Here is a 27,342-nt window from a genome sequence, read left to right on the forward strand (position 1 = left end):
GCCCTGTGGAATTCCAGCCCAGGCTCTGCTCTCTGTGTTAATGATGCAGCACAGTCACAGCTCCTCGTTCCCCTCAGTTTGCCCTTGGGACAACTGACTCTCAGGGAATGAAGAGTTTTTGTTATTGCTCTTTTTCTTTTTCACTTGTCAAGGCTTGGCATGTGGTTTCTCTGGATTTGTCATTCATTCAAAATTAATTCAAAAAGGATTTTTTTGTGTTTCAGTTCCCCTTTAGGACTGAAATTCCAGTGTGTTCTATAACAAGCGTAGAAACCATGAGCCTGGGTCTATTTTTACTCTTTGACACAACCCTACATGGTTTCCCACGATAAGATTTGGGATCAGTGTGGGAATTTATACCAGGGTTGAGCTCAGAATTGTGTAAAATTCCTTTTTTTCTGTTGGGATGGAAGGACAGAGGACACATCATGGAATGGCCTCATTTGCCACTGAGCTGGGAGGGAACTCCAGTATGGACAAGAACTGGCCTGGCACAACCCCTGACTCTTCTGGGGTGTCTCTGTGGGCCTGCAGGAATGAGGTGTCCAAAATTTTGGGAAGTCCTGATGCTTTTAGAAAGTTGATCCTGCGTGATGTGCCCATTGCTGGTCTGGAGGATCTGTGGTGGAGTCAACAAGTGAATCCTAATCATCCAACTCCCTCCCACTCACAGGTCACTGGAGGCATCTTGGCCTGTTGGGCACAGACTGTTCCTCTTAAAACATTCCAAAGACTTTCAGGTACCCAAGGAGGAAAACGAGGAGGGAGGTATTTTCCACCCCATGGCTGAGGTCTGTAATTACTGGAGGCAGATCCTGATTCTCTGTGTTGCTCATCATTGCTGTGTCTAAGAATTCCTTGATATTCAAAGTGCCCCAACCAAGCCAGGTTTGCATAATGTGATTAAATTAGGAAATGATATTTCACGCCTGGGCATTACAGGGAGCACACAAACACTTTCATCCCGTCGGGGCGTCGCTTGCTCTGCTCTGATGCTGCAGCACAGGATGTCTGTCTGCAAATGGAATTATTTCAGGATAGTTATCCTAAATAACCCCGTGGAAGGAAACCTGTATTGTAGCACAAAGCACCTTCCTCCCCTTTATCCTAATCCATTCAAATGTGCTTTATGCTGATGCAGAACAGGGCGCTCCTACTTTGGAATAATTTTAAATGGAATAGTTTTTGTGCTTTTGGCTCACACCCTGAATTATCCAAACTGGCTTTGAAGTGTAAACAAGCCTCTGATGTGTCTGTAGGATTTCCATTCTGCTCCCTGTCTCCTCCCTGTTCCTTGGCTCTTCCTTTGGGAAGGTCCAGAGCAAACCCAGACCTGCAGAGCCCGTCATTTATGCCTTTGCTTTCACAGACCTCATACCAAGGGATGTTTCCACTCCAATCCCCAATTTAAATGCCTCCCTAAGCTTTGAAGGGAATATTTAAATGCAAGTTTCTGACGCTGAGCCATCCCCACAAATTGTATTAGGACATGGAATGTTTCCTTTCACACTTCTCTGAAAGGAGGGAGGTTTGTTTCAGACCTCCTGTTGTCCCTCCTGAGACAGTTTGGGGTTTTCCTCTATTACCATCAGCCTATTCTACATCTCCAGAGAAACCCAATGGGTACAACCCTGAGAAGGGTCCAACACAGCGAGTGCTGCCATGGCTCAGTCCCATTCCAGCTGTCCAACCTCTGGCTGTGAGGAGCAATGGATGTGCAGGGAAGTCTCCCTAAAATCACCCTCCATTGTGTCAAAAGCCATTTTTACATCTGCTTCCATGAAAACTCACAGCTTCTTACCTAAAACAGGCAAGACTCACTTATCCAGACCTCCTTCCTGACCTTTTCATGGCGTGTCCTGCCTCTCATTTTGGTGTCATCTTTCCCTGTTTGTGTTCTCTTGGACCACAGTTTTCCACACCTCTGTCATTCATGTGCTTCCTCCTGCAGCTCTAACCCATTCCCACCTGAGATCCCCCTGGATTTACCAGCTGGACTGGCCAGATCTGCAGGTGGCATTTGGGGCATTTGGCACACACAGATGTCAAGCAGCACAATCTGTTTTCTGGTCTGTTCATCCATTTTTTAACCATTCCCACTGTGTTTGTTTCTGAGCTCTGAGAGCACGAGGTGCCTGATACAGCAGCTCGTTTGGAGCCTCATTGCCTGGAGATTAGTGGGGTTACTTTATCTTCTAATTAATCACTGATACCATGAGGTCCTTCTGCAGCTTCTTCACAGACAGGTTCAGATTTGACTACCCTGGTTAGTTCTGAATATCAACAAACTCATCATCTCACTGCTCATCTCTAGAGGCACCAACTGGCTCGACCCACCAGCTCCTTCCTGAGCTCTGCTTGGGGCATCAAACTGGAGGATTCTTTCTTAAATCTGTATCATTTCTATAGAATTAATCTGTGTAATCTATTTCAGCCACAGAGGATCCTTCTCACAAAGACGATGGAGGTGCTTTCTTCAAATAAAAAGAGGTTTATTAAGAGAATGAGAATGACATTGTGGTGTGGGTGTTGTACATCTATTGCAGCATTAAGAGAGACAACAGCAAGTACAAAATCCTGCAGAACTTCTGGAGGCGTCTTCATCCCAGCCTGGCTTGTCCATGGTACAGTTTGGTGGATCCAAAACTTCATTCCCATTTCTAATGGCAGAAAATCCAAAGATTTTCATCTTTGCAAAAAAAAAAAACCAAAACTCAAACCCAAAACCCAACCCAAAATAAACAAACAAAAAAGGCAAAACAAAACAAACAAAAAAAAAACAAACCAACTCAATTTGATATAAATAACTTGCACTGGACATTTTAAAACTTTCAGATTTTAATTACACATAAATAAATATATACAGATTTAGAACAGTTCAGTTTGGCCTGGTTCAAGTTCTGCTCCTTGTGCTTTATTAATTATTATTATTATTATTATTAATTTTAGAAACTTGTGTGCTGTAATCTGTAGGTTGTGGAGGTTTAATTAGTCCTGGGTTTAACTTCACCTGCCTTATCCCCAGCTGTGAGGGCAGCAGTTGGGAGGGCTCTCCTTGGCATCTGTGTGGTTGTTCCTCCCTCCTGTCATGGCTTGGGGCTCCTCAGACCACGGGAAAATCCACAGTGAGTCTCAGTTTGTAAACGAAGTCTGAACCTGCTTTAAATCCAAAGCAGTTCTGGCGATTTTCCTTGGCTTGGCGTTAGGAATGGGCTGTAGGGGGGGAAATGGGAAGATTTCCTGTGGTTTTGCCTCAAAACCAGCAGATAAATCCAGGTGCAGCCAGGATTTATCCATCCCCCTGCCCTTGGCTGCTCCTGCTCTGGGTCTTGCACTGTTGAGGCTTTTGCTCTTTCCTCTCAGTTTTTCAGTTGAAACAAATTCCTGGAGCACTTCAGGATTTCACTATGGGTTTTAAAAAAGAAAAATCCCAAACAAAATCAAATTGCACATGACTTGGCTTCCTGCATCCACGACTTAAAAAAAGAAAAGGCAAAACCCCAAAGCCACCAGCCTGGCTTCTCTCAATCCCACTACGTCCATTAGAGCTGTTTTCTTCTTAAATTCTTTACATCTCTTTTTTTTCCCCATCTTTTCTTGGTTTGCTTTACGAGTTTCCTCCCATATTCCAACGCAGCAGTTCAGAAAACAGTGCACTGGGTGTCTTTCCTGCCCGGTGCCACCCCTGGTGCCCGTGGGGAGCTCCCACAGGGGGAGGCAGCGCGTTATTTCCGATGCTTCCCCTCTTTTTCTGAGGCTTTGGAGTCCCCGGCCGTGTGCCCGTTCCCTGTGCTGTTCATGAATATTTTATCCAGCCCCTTGAGGGACTCCACCAGGTAGTTCTGGAAGGCTGTGAGGGCGGCACAGATGGCAGGGCCCCCAAAGCCGTGGGTGATGAGGCTGAAATGAGTCAAACAGCTCTGGACTCCGGGCTCGAGGATGAGCGAGGGGCGGCTGTTCCCCAGCGGTGACCGGTCCTGGGCTATCAGGTCTGCAAACTCCTTGCAAATTTGCCTGGAAGAGAAAGGGTTTGGTTGTTACACTGCTCATGGAGAGCTGCAGGACACAGAATCATAAAATCAGAGAATCCCAGAACAGTCTGGGTTGGAAAGGACCTTAAAGATCATCCAGTTCCAACCCCTCTGATGTGGGTGCTTTCCACTAGACCGGGTTGCTCAGAGCTCCATCCAACCTGGCCCTGAACAACTGCAGGGATGGGGCAACCACAACTTCTCTGGGTGTGTTGGGGGTCCTTTTCCTCCTCCCTGACCAAACAGCCACCTCCCCACTGGGAGTCTTCAGCTCCAACTTGTGGAAAGCTCCTGGATGCAGAGTCAGAGCCACTGCCACTGCTCCTGCTTTGAAGGGGCACACCAGGGCAGTGCCAAAATGCTCCTCCATGGCTGTGTCACCCTCTGCCATGGAGAAACAAACCCTTCAAACCATGTGGGCATCTCGCCTTCAATCCTGCACATCTTCAAGGTTGGTGAAGGGACTGGAGCATAAGTTCTATGAGGAGAGGTTGAGGGAGCTGGGGGTGTTCAGCCTGGAGAAGAGGAGGCTCAGAGGTGACCTCAGCACTGTCTGGAACTCCCTGAAGGGAAGTTCTGGCCAGGTGGGGGTTGATCTCTTCTCCCAGGCACTCAGCAATAGGACAAGGGGGCACGATGGGCTCAAACTCTGCCAGGGGAAATTGAAGTTGGAGATCAGAAAAAAATTCTTCACAGAGAGAGTGCTCAGGCATTGGAATGGGCTGCCCAGAGAGGGGGTGGATTCCCCATCCCTGGAGGTTTTTAAGGTGAGCTTGGCCGTGGCACTGAGTGCCATGATCTGGTAAAGGGACTGGAGTTGGACCAAGGGTTGGACTCGATGATCTTGGAGGTCTTTTCCAACCCAATCCATTCTATGATTCTGATTCCTGCAATAGGTGAGCCCATCCTTTCCCCAGAGAAGAGTAAGCTCTGGGGGCTAACACTGCCCAGAGTGTTACTCCTCCTGGTCTGTGGGCACCGAACACGCCGGTGGCTCGTTGCCATCTGTACTCACTTGGTAGCCAGCAGCATGTTTTTCCTGGTGTGCAGCTCGCTGGGGTCGGAGTGCTGCCGGCACAGGTACTCGGCCGCCGCCTTGGCGGGGAACTCGGTCTCACAGACGTACCCGAAGTCCCGAGCCAGGTGAATGGCTTCACCTGTGAGCAGCACAAAGGAACATCTGAGCTGAGTCAACACCCTGGGAAAGGGGAGAACTGAGCCCACATCCTGGGAAAGGGGAGAGCTGAGCCCACACCCTGGGAAAGGGCAGAACTCCTGCAGCAGCCTCAGCCATCTCACTGGTGGGGCTCATTTCTGGTGGGACTGGGGTGCTTCCCTTTCTCAGTGCCCACCCAAGAGCTCTCCCCACCTCCAGCTCTTGGTGTGGAAACCACAATGAGTTTTTCACTCTCCTCTGTAAGGCAATTAGTCTACATGGACCAAATGAGCCATTGCCTGCTCTAAACAGCAGCTGGATCCTTCCTTTACTGCCTTTTAAAAGAGCTCCAGGAAGGTGCTGGCACTGGAGCAGGGTGAGATGAGACTCTGGGCACCTGCTCCAAAAGGAAGAGCAGCAGAAGTGTTTCTCACCTGGGGACATCCCCTACTGCACCTTTTTCTCCCTGCTCCTTCCCAGATTTCCTGCTTGGCCTCTCCAAACTGAGCAGAAATGGGGGCTGGAGGGTGAAAGATCAGCCTCAGCCCTGTGTGCACTGGACAAATCAGGGCTGTGAGGAAGGGGCAGGAGGGAGGGAGTTGCATCCTCCCACACTGAGCTGGGGCCCTCAGGCTGGATGTGCAGGCAGCGTATCCATCACCCAGTGGAAATGCCCACCCATTGATGGAATTGATCCATCTCCAGGCGTCCCCATGGAAATAATCCGAGCTGATGGCAATTGATCATGCCCAACACCCAAAATCCGGGTTGGGCAGGCAGAGCTAATTCGACTTGCCCCCCTGCTGCTCACACGTATTAGGCCATCCATCCTGACAGCATTAACCCAGATCCCAGCCCAGCCTGCCCTGCTCCCTGAGCTCAGCTACTGAGAATTGTCTGTGCCTCCCACAGAACAACAGCACTTTCCACTTCATCTCCTCGTCCAGAGAAGGAGCAAATAAGTTAAACCTAAAGAATCAGAACTGTGGCCGTTTGTGTGTTAAAAGACAGTCAGAAAGGAACAACTGCTGGAAAACTTACTGGGACAATAAAAAATGGCTGAGTGAGCCCATGGTCAGAGACAAGGCTCAGCCAGGATTTATTTCCTCCACGAGTGTGAGTGGCTGCAGAGCTGAATGTTTTAAGGCAGTTTGGAGGCTGGATTAGAGAGGTGTCAGGGGGAACAGGGCAGTTTGGCTTTGGGGAGGGGTGTTAAAGCCACACTGGGGTAGAGTTCAGGGAGGAGAGGCTGGAGGGGGCAGAGGGGCCACAGGAGCCTGGCTGGGGCTTTTATGAGAGCTTAGGGATGTTTCTGGAATGGAAATGCAGCCCTGGGTCCAGGCTGGAGCTGCTCTCGTGGAGAAGTTGCTCAAGAGAGGGCGAGTGCTCAGCGTACACGGTGAGATGTTTCTCCCTGGTGATCCCTGGGTTCCCCAGGAACACCCTCCCCATCCATATGAGTGGGTCAGCATAAGAAAAAATATATCATTAGCATTCAGAAAACCACCCAGTGGCTTTTTTAAATGGTCAGACATTAGGAAGGCAGAGGGGAGAAAACAAATTAAGCCAAGACAGCAAACATCCAAGAAAGGAGGTGCCTGGGACAGAGGGGCAGAAGCCAGTCCTGTGTGCAGGGTGAGGGCAATGCAGCAGCACCTTCCTCCTGGTGGAACATCCTCTGGTACCATCACACATTCAGGAGGAAATTGTGTCCATCAAGCACACATGGCACCACTGCTCTTTACCCGGAGCTGGTAAGCAGCAACCAAAACATCAGCAGCCACCTGAACTCAGACTGTGCATTTCTTCCTCCCTTTCTTTCCTTCACTCTTTTCTTTCTTTTCTTTTCATGGAAATCAGCCTTTCATTCAGCACGAACCAACTGCCCTCGGTAACAACCTCGGCCTAATGAAGCGGGTCATTTAATTTGCCGGCGACAATGGGGATGATTTTCTATTCAGGCTCCGCAGGCAGCTGCCGGCACCGCGCCCGGCACGGCCACAATGGATTCCGGAGCTCGGAGGGAGGCAGAGCTGTCATTCCGTTTGTTTGTGGCCCGTGTCCTTTTCTCCCAGGACGCAGTGGCGACATCATCATTTCCATGGTGCAAAAAAAGTGGGAGGGGAGGAAAGAACCAAGTGGCTTTGGGCAGGGGCACCTCACACATCCAGGCAGGGCTCACCTGCCAGGGCAGCACATTTTCCATTGCTCAGCCCTCCAAGGGAAGCTGCTACACACCTGAGCTCCACCTGTGAGACCTTGGAGCTGGTTGGCATCTCCTGGGTGTCTCAGTCATCCTCTGCTGTCCCAGAGAGGAGGGAAGGACTTGGATGTGGGGCATTTCCTTCTCACAGGAGACAAGGCAGAGACCTGACTGTGGGGATGGAGCCCTGATGGAGGGGTCAGTGCCACCCCAGGGCAGTGTTTGGGAGCATCTGAATTGTGTCCTAAGTGTGTGCACAGGGTTGCAGAGCTGTGAAATCCTTGGCAGATTTATTCAAGCTTTTTCTGTGTTTGGTCTCTGTGACCCATCTTGTAGAACCAGCTCACAGGAAGGAGGGATACCCTGAGCTCCAGCCAGCAGGATGCTCACAGACCCACTTTTGACACAGCTTTTAGAACCAGCTCACAGAAATGAGGGATACCCTGAGCTCCAGCCAGCAGGATGCTCACAGACCCACTCTTGACACAGCTTTTAGAACCAGCTCACAGAAAGGAGGGATACCCTGAGCTCCAGCCAGCAGGATGTTCACAGACCCACCCAGCATCCGCTATGGCTCGTCTGAGAGAAGTGGCTGAGCTTTGGAAAACAGACACAGAATCTTAGAATGGTTTGGGTTGGAAGAGACTTTAAAACCCATCCAGTTCCAACCCCTCTGCCATGGGCAGGGCCACCATTCTTGGACATTTTCTTGGAGATTTGCTGTCTTGGCTTAATTTGTGTTCTGCCCTCTGCCTTCCCAAGGGTCTGTTCATTTTAAAGCACACGTGCTTGGACCAGCAAGGAGACTTTGAGAGGGACATTCCCAGGCTCAGCTGATGGTGACTGCCCCATCCTTTAAGTGTTCTGGTTTATGGAAAGGGAATGGAAGTTTTGGCACTCCCACCCTCAGTGGGAGCAGCTCTTACCTTCCACGAGGGATGTGAGCAGGGTGACATTGGCAGCTTTGCGCCTTCCTGCAGGCAGATTCAATCCAATTTTCTCTAACCTTTCCCTTAAACAACGACCCCCATTTTTTGATTTGGCTCTGAAAAGAGAAAACGAAGATAGGGGGGAAAAAATTCAATGTAATTCCTGTTAAAATAACCATAACCCCAGTTTAGGCTTTGAGATTTGAAAGGAAAGAAGAATAAGCAACAAAAATATTATTCCCAATGTACCACACACCAGAATTTCTCTGAATTTTAACCAAGAGGCAAGAGCTGGTGCTGAACTCAGACCCCAGGGTTGCTGGAGCAGCTCACCTGCGGAGGACCCCACCGAGGAGGGAGGCGTTGAGGCACTCGGGGGGTGAGAGCCTCCTCTGCACCTCCCCGACCGTCACCTTGTACTTGGAGGTGGAGCTAAGCAGGGACAGGCGCCCGGGCACGGAGCAGAACACCTCGTTGGGGTTCGTCACCCCTCCGATCAGGCCATCTTTGTTCATGGACAGGCTGGAGATGGTGGTGCCGTTGGCCTTCGAGGGGATGGGCACTGCGAGACAAGGAAGGGAGAGAGAAGAGGAGACTGTGGCTGAGAGACCCCAAAGCCAGGGATGCTGCGTGGTGACCTTCTGAGCAGCCCTGCAGCCCCCACAGACAGCAGGATGGGTGCTGGGATGGTTCAGTTAGTTCCTTATTTTCCTCAGTGGAAGAAGAGAGGTGGGGTGATGAAACTAAACTAAGTAAAGGTTAAAAAAAGGAAGAAGCCTGGATGCTGCTCTCACCTTCAGGTCCACACCTCCCAGCTCATTATTAATTAAAGCCAAGGTTTTGGGCTGGTCTCCTGGAAGGCTGGGGGCTGTCTGCAGTGTCACTGGCTGGGTCTGTGACCAGCTGCCCTCCCTGGCCCCTCTGGGTGCTCCATGGGGGTGGTGACAGGGCAAAGAATGGCTGGTCCCACTGGCTGGGATGCCAATCCCCTCCCGAGTTGGAGCTGCAGCCCAGCTCTGCCTGGCACACACTGAGTCCCACGGGGCAGGATCAACCCCCTGAGCCACCCCCTCCATGCCCTGCCCTGACCAAAACTCAGGAGCTGCTGGGCTGGCCTAGAGCTGTGCTTCCAATGTGCACCCACAGGATCCAGGAGAGAGGGTTTCTTTGCCTTCAGCTTTGGGATTAACCCCACAACCAGCCACAGCCCTGAACTTTCATCATCCCTGGCTTAAAGGAAGCTTGAGAAAATCAAACCAAATTAATCCAGCACAGTCTTCCCTTTACTTAATGGGCAAAAGTCAATTAACACAAGGCTGGGCAGCATTGCATCAGGCCTGTGGCATCGCACGGGGGTGAAGGGGCTCAGTTTTCCCATTTGTCATTCCATAAGAAACATTCTTAGATGCAGTAAAGGTTTATGGGTTAAAAATGTGGCTGAGACTTATGTCAAATCTCTTTGGCTTTTATGTTCTGAAATTAATAACAAATTTAACTTGGGGAATAATGGAGGTTTTGAAAGAATCCAAAGGCTGTTTGGGGCCTGGCATTCTTTGTGGTTCCTCGGGAATGGCTGTTCCACAGCCAGAATGTTCCTGCAAGAAACACAGCAGCAAATGCCAGGGTGAGGTGCAGGGTTTATAGAGGAAATACACATGCCCAAAATGAAACAGAAACCCAGGAGAAAACAGGGAGGGTACATAGCCTGGGCCTATGAGGGGGCACTTACAATCAGTGTATTGTAAATCCAGCTCAGTGACTTGTGGCAATTAAAGTCAGCACATATTCCATAAAAATGGCTCATGTTTTAAGACTAAAGGATGAACGGAAATGAACTGAAGGACAAGGAGTTTCCTCACAATATGAAACTTGTCCAAAGTCAGGGAGTGAAGGGCGGGATACACCAGTGCCCTGTGGAACCAGCAGCTGCAGTTGGTGTTTGCCATGGCTGAGGCTGGTTCAGGGATGTGCAGGGAAGAGCAAATACAGAAACATCCCCATGAGACATAGGAAACCAAAACTATTTCCAGGAAGCAGCAACTTCAAAGCTTTCTTCCACAGTCCCAGAGCAGGTTAGGTTAGTCTGCAGGGGATCCCTTAAAATCAGAGTGTGGTTTTCAAATATCCAGGCAGAGCTGCCGAGTCCCAGTCCCAAGGGTGGGGATTCTGCTGCAACACCCCCATACCAGACCCCCCTGGGGAGCAGGTGCTGCTTGTAGTGTTGTATGAAGAGCTCTGCATGACTGATACACTCTGTAAGGTGTGTTACACGTGGATATCCTTGTGCATGCCTGTGATCATGCAGTGCCCACGTTCATGCATGGCCGGGGACCTGCACACACCAAGGGACGGCAGAGCCATGCAGGAGAGGGGTCATTCCTCACCACACATCCATGGCACAGGGCATGTGGGCAGCAGGCAAACCCAGCTGGCACCAGCATGAGCTAATACTGGAACCTACAGAAAACAGGGCTGGAGAAGGGTTGGGTACAGCTCTGCTGTGTTTGCCAATCACCCACACGCACAGCAGGGCGGTGGAGAGGCACAGAGGATGCTGATGTGCAGCACAGAGACACCACAACACTCGGGAAACACACACTGGAGCTTTAGGAATGATGCCACTGTGAGAAACAAATCCCCTGGAAGGCTGTGCCCTGGGCTTGAGCGGGATGAAGGGCAAAGCCCAGCGCAGTGGGGTCTGCCCAGCTCCACACCATGAGCAAACAGGGCAGGCACTGGCACAGAGCGTGGATGTTGGCATTGCTCTTCTGCCTCGAGGCCTCAGTCCCGTCACTTCGGGCACGTGCAGGTGTGGCACAGGACACTCATGTCCCAGAGAGCTCGAGCCCTCACAGGGCACATGGAATGAGAGGAAGGGACAGAGCAGTGCCGGGAACTCAGCCAGACCCTGGAGTCCTGCAACAGCTTCATCCACAAGCATTGCCTCAACACAACAAGAATAAACAAAGCCACATTCGCCATTAATTATGAATTATTGTTATTTTGCCTCACCTGCTGCTGTTTGCCTGGTCTGATCTGCAGCTTGTTTGCCCATAAACATGCTGCAGGAGGGAGACAAGCTACCATTAAAGCCTGACAGCTTTGTTTCCTTGGCTTTTGGGGAACCAAAATTGTCTCTTGTCATCTGAGTAAACCAAAAGTCCCCCTCGATCTTCAGTTGCTGCTTTCCCGTTCCCGCAAGCAGCAGGTGATCGGAGCACCTGAGCCAGCCTGCAGACAAGAAGGAAGCATGAGAGCGGTGCCACCAGCCCCACGCCCCAGCTGAGCCCCTGGCCCTTCCCAGCCAGGCAGGGCAGGGCAGGCTCCTGATCCCACCTGGTGCTGCTTCCACAGCCCGTGCCGAGGGGTCGTCCCAGACACGGCGCAGAGAAATGACCCGTGGGAGCGGAGATGGGGATTTTGGGATGGGGTCTGAGGCACTGAATGGCCCCAGTGTGACTGAGGGACACACGGAGCAGAGGAGCAGCCAGGCACAGCATGGATCCAACCCCCACATGGAGCTTTGCAGCTGGGAACAGAAATGTCACACGGTGTCTCTGCGCTGGTCACCCCTCCCGAGGTGTTCTGCCATCAGACATGGAACACACCCATTTGTGGTGTGGGAGCAGGACCTTCCCACAGTGACCTGGCTCTCACCCTGCTCATCCCCCTGGCAGGGGTTTGGGCAGGCTCAGCTCCCACTCCTGACCACGAGGGACAGGGGGCTCAGCAGAAAGGCACCCCAGAGATTCTTGTTCACACAGTGACCAACACTTTACACAGGCTGACGAAGGAAGGGTTGGATACTGGTGCCCAAACCAGTGCCCCTCCAGCCCTGCCTGATGAGCAGGATGGGGCACACCTGGGTCACCCCACCAAGTCCCCAGAAGGTGTAAAGGGCAGGACACAAACTGAGTTTGGGATGATTCAGCCCAAGAAGGGGGAAGAAGGAGGTATTGGACCAACAGCAACTGCTCAGAAAGCCTCAGGGGAATGCAAGATATTTTATGGCCATCTTTTCTATCTGCACTTGTTATTTATTTAATTATTATTATTTATTGAGACTTGGTTGCTTCAATCTGTCCCCCTAAATTTTTTTTTGCTCTTTTCTTTAACTGCCCAGAAGGTTTTTCTATCCCGTGGAGTGGTTATTTATTTGGATTAATCCTGCTATTTCTATTTCAGCAAATCCAGGTGAGCTTGGCTGCAGATTCCACCAACCAAAGCCCCTGTGAAGCTCCTGGATGCAGGGAAGCACTGCAGGGCAGCCACAGTGGCTTGGGTTGGAAATGGGAAACTGAATTTGGAACGAGGTTACACTGGCAGACCTCAAAGAGCTTCATGCATTACTAATCCTCAGCCTGATGCTGGTACAGCCACCAAAGTCATTAAATCACTCCTGGCTCGAGCCGGCTCCTTCGTGCAGCCGGGAAAAATGAGGAACAGAGCAAGTTAAATGATTTACCAAAGATCAGGTACGTGGGCATGAGCTGCCTGTGTGCCATGTCAGTCTGTGAGAAGGCCTTTCTAAACAATCCAGGCTTCAGCTGCTGCCCAAGTGTTGCTGTAGCCTGACTGTGCTGCAGCCTGATTGAGCACAGCCTCTGATTTTATATTTTCTGTAGGATGCTGTGAAATAGAGGTGTTTGTCACCACATCATCTTGGCTCGGGAGGCTCTGGTGTTTTGGGGAAGGGCAGCATGGCAATAACAGGTGTACAATCCTCTGCTGAGTGTGGGAAGGGAAAATATTCTCATTTCTTCTGCACAACATCACAGGAAATGCCTCCATCAGGCTCAGCATCTCAACGCCGCCTTTAATGTCACAGGGCAAGTGACACTTGCAATGTATCATGTTCAGGTGTGTGTTGAGCAGCAGTGGAGAGAGGCACAAACACACACAAACCACCTGCACCACTGCTCGGGGCAGGTACACGTGGCTTTGCCTTCCCTTTGAACCACACGACTTGTGATCTCCCATCAGAGGTGCTGAGTCAGCTCTGATTTGTCTTTTAAATGTACCCTGGGTGTAACTGGAAGAGAATGAAGCTCACACAACTCCATTTGCTGTGGCACAAATCCCCTTGATGCAGAGAGAGAGGGTGATTTCAAACAGTTCTTGGTGTCCAAGAATACCAAAACTTCATCCCTGACTTCCCTGAGCTTGAGGACACTGTGCCTGCCTGGGGTTTTCTCCCTGTGTCTGGCACAGCCAACATGGAATTGTGTTACACCACAGGACAGGTCACCACTCTGGTTTGGGCTTGTCTGTCTCCAGCAACAAATTTGAGATAATAATATAATATAATAATATCTACCTGGGAGGGATGCTGGAATAATCAATTAAAACTTGCCAAGTGATCTCTGATGAGAGATTTCTTCAGGTGAGAATTCCCTGGGTGGTGACTGAAGCCAGGAGAAGTTGTCCAGAGCCTGAGCACAGGATGGGATGTGCTCCTTGGAGCAGCAGATAAACATGGAAAGGCAATTCCCATGAGCAACACGAGGTCCTGATACCTCCAGCAATGCCGTGGGTGGGATGTAATGTCGCATCTTTGTCTCCATGAGGTTTTTTCAGCAGACAACCAGGATAAAAAGATATCCAGTGGAATGTGAATCCAGTGGATGGAGCAAGGAGCCTTGTGCCTTCAAAGTGTTCCAAAACAAACCACAAAGTTTCTGCCACTTCTGTTCTGGTTTGCAGAGGTGGGTCCCTCTGCCTTTAAATTCCAGGTTACAAAGAAGAAGCAAAACAAACCCATTCTTCAAAGGCGTTTACCTGGAAAGGCTCGGAGAATTTCGTGCTTTTCCCTGAGGAATTCGAGCACAGACCAATCCACAGCTTTGCACCTTCCTCTCCCTCGTGGTCTGGGCTGAGGATGCTCCACGCCCCAGCTCCTGCTCTTCCGCTCCTTCCTGTGCTCACAAAAGTTTGTGGTTGAAATTCCCCTGTGATTCCTGGAAACGGCCACTTTGATATGTAAATATTCAGTGAAAAACGTGCATTTGCAGCCCGGGCTCAGGTTCCTCGTGTGGGAATTGCCGGGAGCTGCGGGAGCAGGTGCCCCTGCTCTTGGACTGGCACCACACCATCCATTCCTGGGTTTAAGGGAAAAGAAACTTTACCTACAAAAAGAAAAGAAAAGGGGAAAAAAGAATAACATGAAGCACTGACTCACTTCCACGGGAGAAATGTGTTGCCTGCTTCCAAAATGATTTGTACGCAGGAAAATTTGTGGTACTTGGGAACTGAGTTGCTTTATCGTGGTGTTATTTGTTCTGTTCCGTTTCTAGCCTGAGCTCGGGGTGCTACGAGGGGAAAAACAAGTCCAGAGGGAACATGCAAATCGCTGCCCGTCTTACAAGACTGTTTTCTTCTCCTCTCAGATACACTACAGGTAAATTCTCCTCCTCAGAAAGGCGGAATCCCTGGATATGGGAGCTTTTGTTGCGACATCCCTTTAAAAGTGGGAGTGTGCTACAGTTGAAATTGCGTTTTAAAGAGGTATCGGTGAATAGCCCTAGGAGACAATCTGGGACAAAGCAATCGCTCATCTTCAGGCACAACAGCGCTGTCTCCAGCCCTTGAAAGCCTCTCAGCCCCCCGTTCCTCTCCGGGGCCGTGCCCGGGTCAGCTCGGCCGCCTCGGGCATCGCTGCGGGGCGGAGACCTGAGCTGTGCTGCCCTGCGAGGGGCCACCTGCGCCCTCCAAACCTGCTGCAGGTGCCGAGGTTTGGCTTCCACGTCTCTGCAGGTGAGGTGAGGAGGGCCCCAAAGCCCCTGATTTGTCCCCTGCAGGAGGGTCCTGCCGCCCTGCTCAGCTCCGGGTGATGGATGTGCCTGTGCAACCCCTGAGGAAAGTGCTGCGAAGCGCTGAGGGATCGCTGCCGTTCTTCCAGGAAGAGCCGTCAGTGAGCTCACCCAACCTTCGTTTGAATGTCTCTGATGTAAATTATAAGATGGAGATACATATATGAAGAATATCTGGACGTGGGTGTGAGCCGGGGGCAGCTGCTCCCGCCATCGCTTTAAAAGCCGTTTTTCAGGGAGGAGGCGCTGCCAGAGTTCAGCCGCTCCAGTTTCCCGGTGTTTCAGCAGAGAGGTATTTATTGATGGTCCAGGGAAGGAGGTCAGAGCCATCAGCTGTATTTCAAACCCGCAGTCTGTAATTATCCTCTCTTCCCAGAGGGGATTATACAGGTATTTTCTTTATCTTGAATGCACAACCTGAACCAAGTCCCCGTGTCAAAGAGCCTCTCTAGGAACCATCCTCATCGGCCTTTTCAAATGGAAGGATGGAAAGAATCTTGGTTTTATCTCTGTGCTTTCCAGATTGCTGAGTCCTGATAGGGAAATGGGTCTGGGACCCTCGGAGGAGAGCGGGGATACAGCCCCAGACTATTCCCATGAGAAAGCTGATCAGGAGAGGTCCCATGCCTATACAAAGCTCCTATTTTTAACATTTTGTTTCCCATGCAAATCAATTCATCGGGTTGGGAAAGAAATGTGAAGATATCATGTGATATTAATTGCATTTTTCTTTCTGTGCCTCTGTCTGACCCAGTGAAGTCACTGCAGGTGCCTCCTGGGGATAGATGGATGGATGGGGCAGGAAGGTTCAGCCCCCTCCCAGATCAGTGGGGGCAACGTCTTGGTTAAAGATGGTCCCTGTGCCTTGATAGGAATGATCACTTGATATAATATTAAAATTTACTTCGCCTCCTGTGCTCCTGCAGGGCTGGGAAAAGGATTAGTAAATGCTTTGCAATTAATAATTTCAGCTAATGCATTTCCCTGCCTTATTTAGGAAGGACTCAGCCTCAAATGTGCTGTTTTTCAGAATAGTTGGTCAATATTTTTTTTTGGAAACTGCTCACAATTGATTCGTTTTTCTTCCACACTTCATTTTGTGGAGTGGGTTCTGCTGTCTGGGAAGCTCCTGCTGTTGCAGCCTGAGCAGTAACACCCCACTGCAAAACACCGAATATTATTGATTAAAATGTCCCCTTAAATAGTGAAACCCAAATGTCTGAACCTTCAAAAGGAATGAATGAAAAGGTTTGGGATTCTGCTTTTGAATGTCAAAGTGTGTTGCCACCTGATTCCTGCACTGCTGGTTGGAAGCTGCTCTCACACAGCGACTTCACTGGAAAAGTCACTTCAGTCTGGGAATTCACATTATTTCCCTCTTCCTGATTCTGATTTTTTTTTTCTGAATCTGCAGCTGCACCTTTATATATGTACACTAGAAAAATAACTATTTAAATTTCAGTTCAATTACTGAATAACTGTTTAAAATTCAGTTCAAATCCTTCTTGTACAGAATTCATGTTTCACAGCACGAACCACACAGGTCTGGGGAAGGCAAGAACCAGAAACAGAAGGCTGGAGAGCCCAAGGATTTAAACCAGAGGAACTGGAAACCCACAGAGCTCAGTGCAGACACCAAGGGAAGTTCCCCATCCAGTGCCACTCCTGGCTGTGCAGCAGTGAGTGCTCCCAGCCCTGCACACACCATCACTCTGCCTGTAGCACCAACCACTCCAGGTTTGTTCCTTTAGCAGCAAAAACATTTTGGCATCCAGTCTATGGGATCTTTATGTGTTTAAACAGTTTAATCCATTTTACAGTGTCATGCTTGAGAGATTTCCCCTGTGTTTGCTGTAGATGCACCTGAATATGTGGCTGGGATCTACATAATCTGAAAGAGGAGAGAGAGCAGAGCTGGGGTGTCTTGGTGAGCAGGGGATGCCATGGGAGCCACAGTGAAATTCCTGTCAATTTGTCAAATGTATTTAGTTTATTGAAGGGCAAAAGACCCTTCAGCAAAGATTAGACATGAATAATAACAGGAAAAGTTTTTCCCTTCATATAGAGCTCACTGCCAGCCTGCAGGGCTGGTGGGATTTTGGTCCAGGTCTGACCACAGCAATGTGAACCTGTTGGTTCAGCAGCTGCTCCGGAGCCATCGGCTTGCCCAGGGATCACTCTGGGGGCAGGCACTGCTCACCCATTTTCACAGAGAAAATGCTTTTATTTTTCTTTGCTCAGATGCCTTGGGTTTCTAAAACTGGTGTATTGGTGGTACAAACCCCCTGATGATGGTTTTTCAGTGGCTGCCCTGTCTCCTGCCAGCTGGGACCTTGTACCTGGAGTCCCTCTGAATACCCTCAGCTGGATCCTCTGCTCACACCACTCCAACCTTGGGATGGTGGCCCTGCTTTCTCCCATGCATGTGGCCACATCAGGGCTCCCAGGGAGCCCTGGGGACACCACTTGCTCCCTGGGACCTGTCTGACCAGTCCCGAGGGAGCAGCGCCTGACCCGATTCCTTGTTCCCTGGCGCCTCAGCACTGGGGTGACTGATGCCAGATAAATGCCTGAGATAGAGGGTGGGGACACTCAGCCTGGCTGGAATCCCAAGCATGCACAGCAGACACCATGATGGACTTCTAGGCTTCGATGGTGACCCTGCTCAGGGCTCCCCTTGTCCTGCTCATGAGCTGCCAACACACTCTGTTCTGGGATGTTTAATTGCAACGTGTCCCTTGGGCTCATTTCTAGCAATTCCCTCTCACCCTCCATTCTTCTCTTCCCTTTCCCACCAAACCACAACCCTTCACCTCTCACCAAACAGAAGGTGGTACCTGGACATGGCACTGCTGGGTTTGGGACAGGGCATGGAGACAAGAGCTGAGCATGCAGCAGTTCCAAGCATCACATCCACGTTTGCTAATTAGTTCCTCCATTAAGAATTAAAATAAACAAACAAATGGAAGGACAGCAAGAGTGAGTAATTCCCTGGATCACACAGGAAAGGGTGGGATGGTTTAGTGGTTAGGGTGCTAGTCTAGAACTTCAGAGAACCTCATTTAGTCTCTTTGAATAATTAAGACAGACTGCAAACATTTTTTTCTGAGATCATATATCTTGGAATATTACTAAACTGGGAGGAATGGTCTGTGTTTGCCTCTGCTCTGCTGCAGGTTTGGTGTGATCCTGGGCTGGAGGGACATAGATGGGCCCCTGTGTGTCTTGCCTGTGGCTGTGCTGCAGTGGGTGGGTGTCCTGTGGGACCCCAGGGTGCTTGTGGTGGAGCACCATCTACGAAAATAAGATCTTGGCACCACCTCCTTTGCAGGGACAAACACCACAGGGTGTCACCTGGCTGAGGCTGCCCCACTGCCAGCCCACAGGTGGGTGAAGCAGCCCCAGTGGGAGCCAGGGTGGTGACAGTGGCCACTGAGGTGCAAAAATATCTCCCTGAAATGGTGGGAGAGATGCTCCAGAGCAGAAATCTCACCTGGGGTCCACCTCTGGAGCAGAAGTGCTGCAGTTTTGACTCAAGCCACATGCCAAAAATCAACCCAAGCTGGCTTTTCTGAACTTACCCTTTAAGAGCTGCTCTTTATTTCTAACAAAGAAAAAAAATTCATTTAAAAACATCTAATTAAACAGTAAGTCACGACAAGGTACATGAAACTTGAAGATAACACATGCCTGGGAGGCACAGGGGAGGTTGAGACAAAGCCCAGCGCCTTCACCGGTACCCGCGTGTGTTATCTCACATGAACACACACCTGGGCTTATCCTGGCGCAATTATAGGACATTAAAAATATAATTTTAATGGAGGAATGGTGATCTGGATGCAGTTCAGAGCAAAAACTTTCTTTCAAGTTCCTCTGTTTGATTAGTAGGTGTTCCTGCCGCTCACGGTGCGCGCGAGGGGGAAGCGCCGCCATCGGGAGGTGGGACCGTGTTTTGAGGAACGCTGCTCTATCTCCCGGTGTGTGTGAGGGCTTGTCAAAACTTTAAAGCATTTGCGAGCAGTGCTAAGGCAGCAAAGCTACCAGTCAAGACCTGGCTTGCCCCAGGTGAGCCCCTTTTCCCACTCAGGCAAACTTCCACCGCAGATGAAGCTGCAGAGAGCAGGGAGAGCTGCCGGCTGAGCCCAGCACTCTGCAGCTGACTCTGGGCCAAGTGCCTCCACCCACAGTCCTGGACAGTCCTTTCCAAGTCCTGTCTTTGCAGCCCCAGGTGTTTTACAGGATGACCTCATTTATTACCTTGCTCGTCACAGGAAATGATGCTTATCTAATCTACCATTCTTTCAGGATTTTTTTTCTCTGCCACATCTGGCTTCTTATATTTCTTACAGCCCAGTTTCACCCTGCACCGAAACAAAGGAGAAATGGCACCACTGCCACCACACCAGTGCCCTGGTCCCACCAGCACATGGAGCCCATGGGGAGACTTTGCATCAAAACCTGGAACTTGTGTGTGGTGGCGAGTGGATCGAAAGGTTTTGCTCTTAATCTCCCTCCTCTGCCGCATTCCTTAGTAGTGACAGCAACTTCTTGCAATATCCCTGACTGTGGGCTCTGAGGCACAGCTTTCCATCCATCTGTCCAGCATCCAGCCAAACAGGTCCACATTCCTGAGCAGAAACGCTACCACTGCCACTCGAGGCAGCTCAAAAGCCTCGGATGGGAATTGGAACCAGTCGCAAACATGAGCGAGAGTGGCAGGGGCCAGATATCCAAACACAGGGGACAGGGGCAAGGGCCGGATCCAAAAACACAGGGGACAGTGGCAGGACCAGATCCACCAACAGAGGGGACAGTGGCAGGACCAGATCCACCAACACAGGGGACAGTGGCAGGACCAGATCCACAAACACAGGGAACAGTGGCAGGACCGGACCCACAAACAGGGGCAGTGGCAGGACCAGATCCACAAACAGGGACAGTGGCAGGACCAGATCCACAAACACAGGGGACAGTGGCAAGAGACAAATCCACAAACAGGGGCAGTGGCAGAACCGGACCCACAAGTACAGGGGACTACAGCAGGACCAGACCCACAAACACAGGGGACAGTGGCAAGAGCCAGACCCACAAATGCAGGGGACAGTGGCAGGACCAGACCCACAAACACAGGGCACAGCAGCAGCACCAGATCCCGCTGCCCCACTGTGAGGCCTGGGGACGTGTGCCATGCGTGCCTGGGTGCCAACATGAGCCCACGCTGGTTCCACCCTGCTCTGTCTCTACTCCAGGTTGGAAAATGCCACAGCCAAAACTCGTGCCCGCAAGCACAGGCCCCTGTGGCTCACCCTGCTCCTGCTGCCACAGGGCTCTGCTTCACTCTGACCCACCACTGGCAGGACCCCAGGCTGCTCCTGCATCCCTGTGTGTCTCCAGGTGCCAGGGAAAGAGATTTATATTTTTCTTTGTAATAAAAAGACTCTCTCAGCAGCTTTCTGCTGATCCAAAAAGGATGTGAAGGCAATAAAACCCCTCCTTATTTTATGACTAAGGCGCAGGATTTTTTGCTACTGAGTGCAGGGGCCTAACACTCGATTTCATAACCAGAAAGTCACTCTCTCCTCAGCCAGCCAAGGGAAGGACCCACACCAGGAGCTCAGGGCTTGTTGGACTCCCAATTTTTTATCTGAGTGGTCTCACAGTAGCTGATCTGGGTATCTAAACACCAGAGCAGCAGGTGAATGGAGCAGAAAATGCCTGAGCTGCTGTAGCCTAAAGCAGCCAGAGCCCTGGACTAAACTTTATCAGAGTTAATATTAATGTTTTCAAGTCAAATATCTCCCTGGCCTTATATAAATTCCTGAGAGGAAAAAATAAATTACTTGTAACTGCAATAAAACCACACAAACAAAACGACAACAACAAAAGGAACTGAAGTATTTTTGAAATACTTTTGAAAAAGGGGGAGAACAAACATAGGTACAAAATATTCCTAAAGGCTCTGCTGCCCTATCCAAGATTTTATCCACTTAATTCCCGAACTAAATCTATCCCCTGTTTGTCACGACAGCACGAGTAGAACTCACCCTCTGCTTTTCTATCACAACTCTCCCTGCTCCAAGCGAATCCCCAGCTCTGCCTCCCTCACACACCTCACCCCGCAACAGAACCGGACACCCCTCACCACCCTTCGGCCCAAGGGGTGTCCACGGGGATAACGAACCGGAGCCAGTCCCGAGGGCGACGGTGAAAATGGAGCTTTGAGCGCCTGTTTCCAGCCGGGATTTACCTCCCCGGGCTGTCCCCGCCGCCGGGACGCGGCTCCCTGAGCTGCGATCCGGGCGCTGCTCAGTCACCGCCGGGGCTGCGGGACCCCCGGACGATCCCCCGAGCCCGTATTGGGGCGAACACCCCCTTGTCCTCTCCTCACGCTGCTTCCCAAACTCCGTGTTACCCGCAGCGAAGGGGCCGGAGCGCTGCGGGCTCGGGAACACACGCGGGGAGGTGGGGAGCGGTCTCTGGGATCCCCACAAAATCCCTGGAATTATATTAACGGCTGGAACCGTGGAAGTTTATTTAAGAAGAGGAAAAGCGGGGATAAGAGACACGCAGCCAGAGGTGCTCCCGCAACGCGTTCCGAAGGCTCTGGAGGCTCCTTTCCCGCATCGGGAAGAGCAGCCCCGCGCCCGCGGCGGGGCCCGTCCCTTCGGGGGGACACGGGCAGGGACCCCCCTGTGCGGGAAACGGTCCTGGAGCCCCGGGATACGGGAAGGGATCGGCTGCGGGGCAGCGCGGGGCTGTGCCTGCTTCCCTCCCTTTCCGGGCTGTTCCTGAACTCAACTCGCCTCCAAGGACGGGAGTTAAAGGGGGATTTTGGGATTTGTGGCAGGTGATTAATATTTTGTTGAACCAGAACAACAGTATCTCGGCAACTAATTACGACGAGATGCATCTGTTTTCACACGCACAGATTTCTATCAGGTTTCTCTCCGACGGACATTCCGTCAGGAATTCCAGCATTAATTGGTATTTGAGATCTCGGCGCGATTTAGGACAAAACTGCGTTTTTTAGGGTTTACCTTCGCTCCCTGCAGAGAGGGGTCCTCGAGTTTCGTTGCCCACCCATCCCCTCCTGCACCGCCCGCCTGGGACCCGCAGGGAGCTGCCTCCGATGGTTTTAATTTAATTGTATTTTTGTCCTGGGGTGTCATTCACCCACGGGGTCCCGGGCTCGGCTCTGGCCCCGCTGGGTCTCCAAGACACAGCTCAAAGCTGGCAGAGGACTGAGAACGACCACATATTATATATTATTAAAAATTAAATAAAGCCGAATATAAAGGAATTCATTCCCCGGGCTGAGCAGAAAGCAGAGGCGTTTGATCCGGGATTTCGGGTTGCAGCTTCCCTAATTCCTCAGCTTTCTTTTGAGCCGAACTCGCCCGTTTGAGGGTTTCCAGGGAATAAGGAGCGCGGCCACCGAAATACGGGCGAAAGAGGACTGGAGTCCCGGATCGGTGCTGGGATGGAACCCCCGGTCCCGCCACTGCTCCAGGGAACCCTCGGTGGTTTCTCCCACCCCTCTCGGGGTGATCGCCCGCGTCCCCCCTGCAAACACCCGCTTGGTTTTGGATATATCGATTCCTTCAGCAAACTCGGGGAATCGCGCTCCAAACGTAGGAATAATAATAGAAAAAATAATTTAAAAAATCAAACAACTAAAATTAAAATAATTTTAACCGAGGAAAACACGAGGAAGGTAAAAATATATATGTAAAAAAAAGAAAGATAAAAACTAAACGAGAACAAGCATGAGAAGAGCAACTGTCCGTGGGCACAGCGAGTGCGGGCGACCTGCTCCCACCGTGCCTGCTTTCACCCAGGGATAATTTAATTTTATTTTTCCTTTTTTTTTCTTTCCAACACCAGAGAACTAGAGTACCTCTAGGCACAAACCTGGCACCAAACAACAACAAATCCTCCCGAATGGAGACGAAAAATTCTAACTAAAGGAAAAAGGAGGGAAAACCCGCAACAAACCACTGTAACTCCAACCTAACTTCCAGACAAATATTGCCACTGCGAGGTGTTCCCGAGGGCTCCCGGGTGCTGCTGCCCGGCCCAAGCCGCGGAGACTCTGCCGGTCCCAGCCCACGCTCCCCGCAGCTTGTCGCAACCATTCCTCACTCCCGGGTTCTGATAAAACGCCTCTCCCGCGTTCTGATTAAAGCTCAATTAATGCGGGTCATTAATGCCCCGCTGGCAGCCCCGTGTTCCTAGAACAGCCATTCCCAGGAAAAGGGGCTGCGGCGAACCGGGAGCTCCGCGTCCCCCGTGGAACGATCGGCGGCGGTGGAAGCGCGGCACGATCGGGATACTTTTCCCAGATCGCGGGGACCGGGCAGTTACCGGGGGTTCGGCTGCGGCCGGGACCGGCACCGGAGCTTAAACGCGTCCTTGCTATCCACACATTTCTGTAAAAAATCGCCGGGAGAAGCCAAGAACAGCGCTGGGATAGTCCACAGGAGATTGCCCCGAGCACCACACAAATCGCTCCTGGCACCAACTCTGTTCCCGCAACACCCCGGCGGAGGGTTTAGTACAAAAATATTTTAGGGAGTTGAGATGAATTTCTTGGGAAGTGGAGGGGCTGCTCAGCGTGCGGGGGAGAACCGGAGGTGGGAGACCCCGATGGCCGTGCAGGACCCCTGAGTGAGGCCCCGCTTTCCCCACCGATACCGGAGGGAGAGGCTGTTTCTCCTCGCTGGTCCCGGAGCGAAGCCCCGTTTCTGGACCGGCAGCCGGGGGGTCTCCGTAGGCCCAGTTTTGTCGAGGCGGGGGATGACCGGCCTTGCGGGCTGCAGGCTGCTCCGATCTGCAGAGACGCGCAGCACCGGCCCCCACGGCTGTGCCACCTTCTCGCCCCCGTTAAACGCGTCCTGTTCCTCGTACAAGCCCCGCCGAACGGGCCCGATGCTCCGCAACCCGGGAGTGTGCGCAGCCCGCTCTGTCCGACCGGGAGTGGCCAGACCGGGAGCACGGGGAGATGCCGCCGAGCCCCTCCGGGGCATCCCCGGGGCTTCCCATGAAAACCGTCCGCGACCGCCGGCGGGAAGGCCCCCAGGTCTCCCCGACAACTGGATCCGCCCGTTCGGGTCCTTCGGTCCCCGGTACCGGCAAGGAGCGGCTGCCGCGGTACCGCCCGGGGTAGTGCAGCGGGCCGGGGGCGGGTGGGAGTGGTGGCCCGCCGGGACCCGCCGCTTTCGTTTCATTCACGCCGGGGACAGCAGCGAGCCCTTCCCGACGGGCAGGGAACCGGACGCTGGGGAGCCCCGAGGGCAGGAACGGGCCGCCGCGTCGCGTTCTTACCTTTCTTGATCACAGACTGATCGAGAAGGTTCATCCCGCCGTCGTCCACGGCCTGAAAGCACCGAGGAAAGAGCCGTCAGCCGGCGGCTCCCGGTGCGGGCGGGCACCGGCTGCTCGCGGCGTGGACAGCGCGGCCGCGGCCCGGTGCTCTCGCTCCCCCGGCCAGGAGGAATCGTTCTGGCACCAGTGAGCGCCGGTAACCGGGATGCCGGAGCGGCGACCCTGCTTGCCCGCGGGTACGGGCGCTGCGGGGCTCGACCTGTCCCGGCCGGGACCCACGGGCGCACAGGCGGCTGGATCGGCCGTCCCGCATCCCCCAACCCCCGGGCACCCTCCCGGTTATCCCGCCGTCCACCCGTACCTGGATATCCTCGATGCCGTGGTGGCCGAGGCCGTGGAGGCCCAGAGGGCCGTCGGCGAGGCCGTGGCTGCCGTCGGGCAGCCCGTGGAGCAGGCGGGGCACGGCGGGGTACTCGCGGCGGGGGTCGAGCCCCAGGGCGCGGTGGGTCTGTGAAAGCAGCCCCGGCTCGTCCTGCCGACCGCGCTGGGGGGGCCAGGCCGGCTGCTGGTGCTGGTGCAGCGGGCTGAGCGCCGCGTACGGGTCCGCCAGGTGCGGGTAACCGGGCTCCTGGCCCTGCGGATACGGCAGCGGCGGCTGCGGGTACGGCGGGGGAAAGTAGGGCGGCTGGAAGTCGGCGGCGGGCGTGTGGCAGAGCGGCGGCGCCGAGCCGTAGGGCGCCTGGTTGAGCGAGGGCAGCTGCGGCAGGCGGGCCCCGGCCGGCGCCCCGGGCAGCCCCTCGGTGCGGTCCTGCGGCGGCGGAGACAGCGGAGGTGAGATGGGCACGGATCCCCGGACCACCCGTCCCGTCCCGTCCCGTCCAGCCCGCGCCCGTCCCGCACTCACCATGCCCGGGTAGCTGTGCACAAGCATCGGTGCGGGCCCGCGGCGAGCCCCGGGCGGGCCGGGCCCCGGGGGTGCCCCCGTCTCCGCCCCTCTATCCCGCCGGAGCGACGTCTCCCATCGCCCGCCCGCTCCTCTGCGCCGGCCCCGACTCCATGCACGCCAGTTATAGCGGCGGGGGCGCGCCCGCCGCCCCGGGAGCGCGCGTCAGAGCGCGGGGACGGGCACGCGCCGCCCGCTCCCGCGGGGCCCCGACGGCTCCAGACAGCGGGAGCGGCGGGACGGTGGCCGGGGCGGGGGGCGAGAGGTGCCCGCCGCCCCCTGGGACCGCGGCCGGTGCTATCCCCGCGCCGTCGGGCGGCCCCGCTCCCCGCACCGCTTCCGTGCCGCGCGGTACCGCAAACCCCCTCCCCGGTTCCAACCCCGGGCCTCCCGCCCCGCGCCGCGCAACCTGAGCGCCCTGTCTCGGAGCTCCCCGGGCCGGGGACCGAGCCCCGAGGGTCGGGAGAGCCCGCGGGTGCGGGCGGGGTGCGGAAGGTGGCGATGCTCGTGGTTTGACTTTATTAGCTCGAGCCGGCGGCGGGGCACTGGTCGGGAGCGCACCGATGGCCCCGGCGGCAGCTGCGACTCCCCCGACGAGGAGCGGGGAGCCGCAGCCCGGACTGGGGAGAGAGAGAAAAGTGTCTGGGGGTGCTCCAGGACTGGCTCCTTGCCCCAGGGGACGGGCGGGAGGGCGGGCGCCGGGTGCGACAGAGCCAGGGGAAACGGGGGAGCACCGACCGGCAGCGTGCCTGCCTGCCCGCCCTCCACCATCCCTCCCTCTGCCCTTCCATCATCCCTCCCTCTGCCTCTCCATCATCCCTCCCTCTGCCTCTCCATCCCTCCCTCGCTTTTGGGCCCTCCCTCCGGGGCAGGACGAGGCGCTCCCGCAGCATCCGATCCCTGAGCGCAGCCCTGGGCACCAGGCACCGTCGAAGCGAACCAGGAAGCCCCTTCAGCCCCTTCAGCAGCACAGAGTGACCCCAGCGAACAGCCTACATCCCTCCCATATTATGCCCACGCAGATATGTCCCCACGGTCCCACGGCGGGGAGGTGATGCCCCCGCGCATCGCTACATGGTGTTGCCCACCCCGGGCACACTCTCTCACTCTCACACCCCGACACGCACTCGCAACGCTCGGACACACACGGGCACAGCTCCCCGCAGCCCACGGGCGCCGTGGCCGGGCTGTGGGGTGGCTGGTGTGTCCCCGCGGGTCCCCACCGTCTCACCGTGCCACCCGCGGGGCGCCGGCCGCCCATGGCTGGGCGGGAGGTTCCACTGGCTGCGGGTTTTGCACAAACCCTTCACCCCCAGCTGTAACACGCTGTGCCGTGTGATCGACATCAACAAACACAACCCTACACTGCAGTTAATTTAATTCCACTCTTCCCGCCCCGAGCTACAGCTCCCTTCATTTTCATTTTTCCTCTGAATTCCCACAACTCAGACCTCTTTGATTTCCAGGTTTAATTAACAATGCTCATTAAATGAATTTTTATTCATTTCTTTTAATATTACCCTGCCACCTGTCTTTAGGAGGAAAGAGCTGATCGTTTATTCTAATTTATTTCTGCTAAAGATGGCATTTAAGGGAGGGAGGAGGGATGTGCAGAGGTGTAGGGGGTTGATCCATTCAAATCTCTTCATCCCCCTCAAATGCTCTTCAAGGACGCTGCTCCGGGAAGTTCTGTATTTATTTTCCACCAGATCCGTTTCATTTGCTGGGAAAAATTGGATTGGATATGCTGTATTTTGCAGTCATGTTCCAGTTCATTCTTAACGTCTCCCGCTCATCTAGTCTGTATAATGTCGAGGGTTTATTCACCTGAAAGAGGTGAAACCACGAAATCCAGGCGGGAAAAGCCGTGAGCCGACCCTTGTGGGACCGGGTGGGTGAGCGGTGGATGATCCCTGGCAGCAGCTGAGGGAAATGGTATTTCCACCC

At 53.3% G+C, this 27,342-nt stretch overlaps 1 protein-coding gene across 2 annotated transcripts; it reads right to left on the reverse strand.

Moving 5' to 3' along the window:
• Positions 1-2,483: 2,483 nt before the first annotated feature.
• TFAP2E (transcription factor AP-2 epsilon) lies at positions 2,484-25,481 on the reverse strand. Of its 2 annotated transcripts, XM_071576704.1 has the most exons (8): positions 25,357-25,481; positions 24,814-25,260; positions 24,453-24,504; positions 11,332-11,550; positions 8,653-8,881; positions 8,317-8,435; positions 5,047-5,188; positions 2,484-4,014 (listed from the first exon to the last, which is right to left on the reverse strand). In XM_071576704.1, the coding sequence occupies exons 1-8, from the start codon at positions 25,381-25,383 to the stop codon at positions 3,726-3,728; spliced, it is 1,524 nt and encodes a 507-aa protein (XP_071432805.1). In that variant the 5' UTR covers positions 25,384-25,481; the 3' UTR covers positions 2,484-3,725. The 2 variants fall into 2 exon arrangements, with proteins under 2 accessions (XP_071432805.1, XP_071432806.1); XM_071576705.1 differs by lacking the exon at positions 11,332-11,550.
• Positions 25,482-27,342: the final 1,861 nt, after the last annotated feature.

Source organism: Pithys albifrons, chromosome 24 (genome assembly GCF_047495875.1).
Source record: "Pithys albifrons albifrons isolate INPA30051 chromosome 24, PitAlb_v1, whole genome shotgun sequence".
In the NCBI taxonomy this organism is placed as follows: domain Eukaryota; kingdom Metazoa; phylum Chordata; class Aves; order Passeriformes; family Thamnophilidae; genus Pithys; species Pithys albifrons.

Coding starts and splice junctions, on each gene's coding strand:
- TFAP2E (XM_071576704.1), bottom strand. CDS start 25,383: ATGCTTGTGCACAGCTACCCGGGCATG. Junction 11,551..24,452: donor TCAGTCTGTGATCAAGAAAG/GTAAGAACGCGA, acceptor TCTTGTCTGCAG/GCTGGCTCAGGTGCTCCGAT. Junction 4,015..5,046: donor AACATGCTGCTGGCTACCAA/GTGAGTACAGAT, acceptor TTTCTCTTCCAG/GCAAATTTGCAAGGAGTTTG.